Below are 5,238 nucleotides of genomic sequence, written 5' to 3' on the forward strand. Positions count from 1 at the left end.
TGTAAGCTTCAGTTCTCTCCCACACTATGACTTCACACTACCACTCCAAGAGAATCCCAACATCGCATGCTATGTCCCGAAAAGGCTTGGGTTACACCAACTTCTACAACAACTAACAGAAAGCAATTTTGAAATAGTTATCTTCACTTCAACCACCAAGGAATTCACAGACCTAGTTCTAGACAGAATAGACATTAATAATTCAATAGATCTGAGACTCCTGCGATATAGAAGCCCAAGGAGTAGCCGTCAAAGATCTTTCTAAGCTTGGAAGAGATCTAAAGGAACTTTTCATGGTGGACGACGAGCCAGAAAGCTATAAACTGCAACCGGAAAATGCTTTTCCCGTGAAGCCATCTTATGGTGAACTTATCGACATATATCTTTTTAGGGTCATAGATTTTTGTAAAATAGTGGTTATGTGTACTGATGTGAGGGATACCATACGGACATATGAGGCTTTGAATGAGAGCTATAATGTTAGGGAATTAGCTCCCCATTGCAGTGGGAAGAAAGTAATTATGTTGGAATTGTTTCATGTTCTGGTAAAGGCAAGCCATGAGCCTCCGCAATATTACGACTTTGTTATTTTATTCATTCATGATACTGCAACTGGATTGGGAGAAATAGTCCCTTATTATGTCTTGAAAAGGCCTAGTGTGGAAAGTTTCTTTGTTGAATTGGCTAAAAATTATAAAATTGTTCTTTTTACAGATGCACAGAAAAAATATGCAGATCTTATACTAGACAAACTTTATATTGATTTCATTATAGAGGGTCATTTGTGTAGGGATTCATGCACTCACCTAGATGATGTTTATGTGAAATATTTGACCAAGATCAATCCTTCTCATAGGATTACGGATTTGCATTTGAAGGATGTTTTCATGGTTGACGTTAATCCAAGGTGTGAATTTCAATCAGAGAATGGCATTTTGGAAAAGGCATTTGATGGTGATGTAAGAAATAGAGAATTGTTTGAGCTTGCAATGTTTTGTGAAAGTGCAGTTGAATGTAATGATGTGAGAGACGCTATAAGAGTTCATACAAATTCTCCAAGTCCAAATTGCTTGGCTACTCATAAGTTGCAGAACTTTGCTAGAATTGCATAGCTGGTTTTCCACCACCATCGCCATCCTCATCTTCCCCACTCCTCTCACCATGATCACCAATAAATATATTACTGTCATCACTTTGATTACATAAATGTAATAGCGCTGCAAGTTTTATATCCAAAAAATTATTGTTTTACATGGATGTTTATGAGTTTTCCATGCTTTGAATGACTAAACAGAATACAAGCTGGCCTTGTGATTTTTTAGAAATTCAAACAGTTCTAAATTTGTATTTCTATCTATACCTATATATTGTTGTAGAAGAATTCTTCTAAAGATGAGATAAGTACGTTGATATAATTGAAAGCACGAGGAATGAAAATTTTCTCCTCAACATGAAGCTTCTTTTAAATAGATCCCATGCATAGTACAAAAGTTTGAGAATATATATTAAGTGATATTTCTGATATTAAATAAATTTGAGAGTATTTTAATTATTTATGTGATGAAGATATTTTCTATATGAAATAAACTATCTATTTTTTAAAACTAGTATATATATCTTAATTATACTTATTTAAAGAAATGTCAAGATATTAATTGAAACTATTTTATTTACTTTAAAACTATTTTAGTTTGCTCTAAATTATATTTATTATATAAAGAAAAATATAAATTGTATTGTATCTACATTACTTTTTTTTCTAATACAATTCTTTTATTTGATAATTGACATCTAATTTTAATACTATAATTTTAAGCTTATTATTATTCAAAAACCTCACTAAACAAACATATATATAAATATGTATGTATGTATACGTACACACACACAACCTATTTTTTTGATGAGGGTATATTTTATTTAATATGATGTTTATTTTAAAGCTATTAAGTTTGTAATTAATATTAATATTTTGACATGTGAATAGTTGTCAAATTTAAGCTAGAAGGTAGAAGTTAATATTTACATGCTCACACCATTACACTCCACCCTTTGCTGCCATTGTAGGATGCCTCTCGACATTAATCAACTGTTCAAAAATGATATATATATGGAAAAATCTACCTTTTATTATTATTTTCTTTTGATAAAAATTTCTTTTAATATTATTTCTTTTTTGTTGTTGTTAAAGGGTATCCTGCAACCCAACATGATGCCCATTTTGAGGCAAGCTAAGGTGAGACTAATCACCTTGGGTGTGGGTAAGGACTCATGCATTACACACACCAGATAAACACTAGATTTGTGGAGTCGAACTCGAGATTAGTGGGGAGCAAATTAATATTATTTCTTTTATTATCTTATTTTTTTATGTATTTTAATTCTTCTACTTCTTATTTTATGGATTGATTTTTATTAACTTAAATTTTTATTATAATTATTTATGCCTTCTTATGAAATCAAAAATAATAATAAAACATACTAGAATTAATTATATTTAAGAATTATTTTATTTACATAAGAAAACATTTATATTCTTAATATTTATTTCATTTATTTAAGTTAAGGTGCACCATCGTCTTATTTACATGCTCATGACATAAAATTACATGATTATGCCATGAGACATTTTTATGTCATTGTCAAATGCCTCTTATCCTTTTAAAACCTAAACAAAATTAACTCAACTTTTTTTTTATAATTTAATAAAGTGAGTTTTTTATTAGGATAAAATAAGTTTTGATGGGACCCCAAAACCCATACAACCATAAATATGCCAACCAGAAATGGAGTAGGCTAATTGAAAACAAACAACAGGTTTTAAAAGGCCCTGAAACCTTCTGGACTTACGGGCATCTAGAGTCCAAACACAGAGTCTGCACAAAACCAAAAAAAACCAAAAACTAGAACATCCACATGCAACCGAACACCAGCTAGACCATACACATAGGACATTACAACACAAGCTAGCATGAACAAATGGTGTCAATCAACAGACACTAGACCACAAAATACAAGGAACAAGGGTTTTAACAGGAACCCTCAATTAACAAGAAGGGTTTTCCCAGGCTCCCATAACTTGTAATAGAAGCTCCTAATGATAAAAGACCACACAACCAATACCAACCTATAAACAAACAATGGCCAGACTAGGCCTTTGAAAATTGCTAGCACCAAAAAGAAACTAAAAACATAGGGTTTTTCTAGGCTCCCTCAACCTTGAAAGTGGGTTTTAGAAGGGTCCCACAACCTTCTAAGGTGTATAAAACAACAACACTACTTGTATCCACAATCTGGCCAAGAGGATTTTTATAGGCTCCGATAACTAGCAAACCATTCTGGGAAATAATGAAAAGACTGTGAACCTAGAACCATTTGTGAAGAACACCATACGGGTTAAGACCATCTCCCTCAACCAACAACATGAATTGCAACAGCCAACAGCCTCCCCCACACCTATTCTCCAGCTCAATAGGAGAAAGGGCCACCTGAATAGAACAAGAAGGAAAACAAGTCAACATGATAGTGGGTTTTACGAGGCTCCCACAACCTGCTAAGGCCCAGAAAACATAATCTTGTCCTGAAAGCGCAATCTGGCCTAGAGGGTTTTTACAGGCTTCCACAACTAGCAAACCATTCTAGGAAACAATAACAAAACTGTAAACCAAAACTGTAAACATGAACAACAACCAAGAAACTCCCCCACACCTACTCTCCACCTCAATAGGAGAAAGGGCCACCTCAATAGGACAAGAAAGAGAGTAGCTCGATTGCCCTGATAGTTGAAACTCATCCCGGAACCCATGCCGCCACTCTACCTCCCTAGAAGTAAAAAACACCTCATATAGAGATCCATGAGAACAAACAAGAATAGCATAAAAAAACCTCACTAAGGAATAAACTGGGAGAGAATAGAGGGTCCACATACAAAAACAAACAAACAAAAGTTGCAGGACATCAAAAATAGCCAAACCTCCCACAAGAGTGGAAACCCCACAAAACTTGAGAAGAGAAAAACCTACAACAAGGCAACTATAGAAACATAAAACCCCAATCCCAAAAGACTAGGACTTCCATATCCAAAGGGGCAACAAATTTTTTCACACCAAATCCAAGAGCACTCACCAAAACAGTCGCACCTTCCTGTAACTAGACATAGACCTGCCTCCAACATCCAAAAAAATCTTGTAGTCCCCAATCCCAGCAAAGGAGATCATAGGAAAACTTGATGAAAATATCACCTCCTTCCCCACCACACTTAGCCGTGATGTTTAGAAAATCGCATCCAAGAGAAAAAATGACGTGCAAGGATAAGAAGCAAGCACACCCTAAAGAGAAATGACCTTCTCCCAGCCCATCTGGATCATCATCCTCATCCTCTTCACCCGATTCTTCACCCACAAAAACCCTAGCTCACCTATTCCCAGTAGCTTGCCCATTTCCGCCCATCATTGTAATTTGTAATAAGGTTGTTTAATAATAAAGTGTAAGTTTGTGCTAATCTCATATTCAAAATGATTGTCAGATATAGTATTTTTTTAGTGGTTAAATTTGTAATAGTGAAATTCCCATACCTATGCTAATTAAAATTTCAATTTTGAGTCTATTTTTAAATGTTTTAATACAATTATATCTGATATGTACTATATTCTTTAGTAAGTTCTAGCACTTATCTACTCTTATTTAATTGTCACTCACACATGTATTTCCTATGCACTTATCCTTGTGCTTAAATTGTTCACATTTTGCACATACATTTCAATCATTTATCACATAAATTTCTATATATTCATCTTGTATTCCTATATTTTGAATCAATTACCACTGGTCATTGAACAATAACATGCAAGTTTTGTATGTAACACATATTTGACCCAAAATTTCATCACCTCATTATCATTTGAGTTCTTATATAATTTAAGGAGAATCTTTAGGAGAATTTCAATAAAATAAATAAAAATAATTTAAGCATTATATTAAAAATAACATGTAAATCACTTACATGTTTTATTGTTATTTTCAATCATTTTTATATGTGCAAAGCTAGTCCAATTAAAGGGGTTGACTTAAGATGACTTAACCTTGCTGATATGATGATCTACTAAGTATATGTTTTTTAAAAATTTGCCCTTAAAAACTATTAAAGGTAGACTTTAGGGCATGAGTTAGCATCAAAACACATCTAGGTAAACCAAATCTAAGGGTCATAGAATAGATCCACATTATTTCTAATTTATT

At 33.3% G+C, this 5,238-nt stretch overlaps 1 protein-coding gene across 1 annotated transcript; it reads left to right on the forward strand.

Moving 5' to 3' along the window:
* The first annotated feature begins 293 nt into the window (after positions 1 to 293).
* On the forward strand, positions 294 to 1,112 carry LOC131067188 (uncharacterized). The gene has a single exon (XM_058002139.1). The coding sequence runs from the start codon at positions 294 to 296 to the stop codon at positions 1,110 to 1,112; it is 819 nt and encodes a 272-aa protein (XP_057858122.1).
* The last annotated feature ends 4,126 nt before the right edge of the window (positions 1,113 to 5,238 follow it).

The sequence above is a fragment of the Cryptomeria japonica genome, chromosome 3 (assembly GCF_030272615.1).
Source record: "Cryptomeria japonica chromosome 3, Sugi_1.0, whole genome shotgun sequence".
Taxonomy (NCBI): Eukaryota; Viridiplantae; Streptophyta; class Pinopsida; order Cupressales; family Cupressaceae; genus Cryptomeria; species Cryptomeria japonica.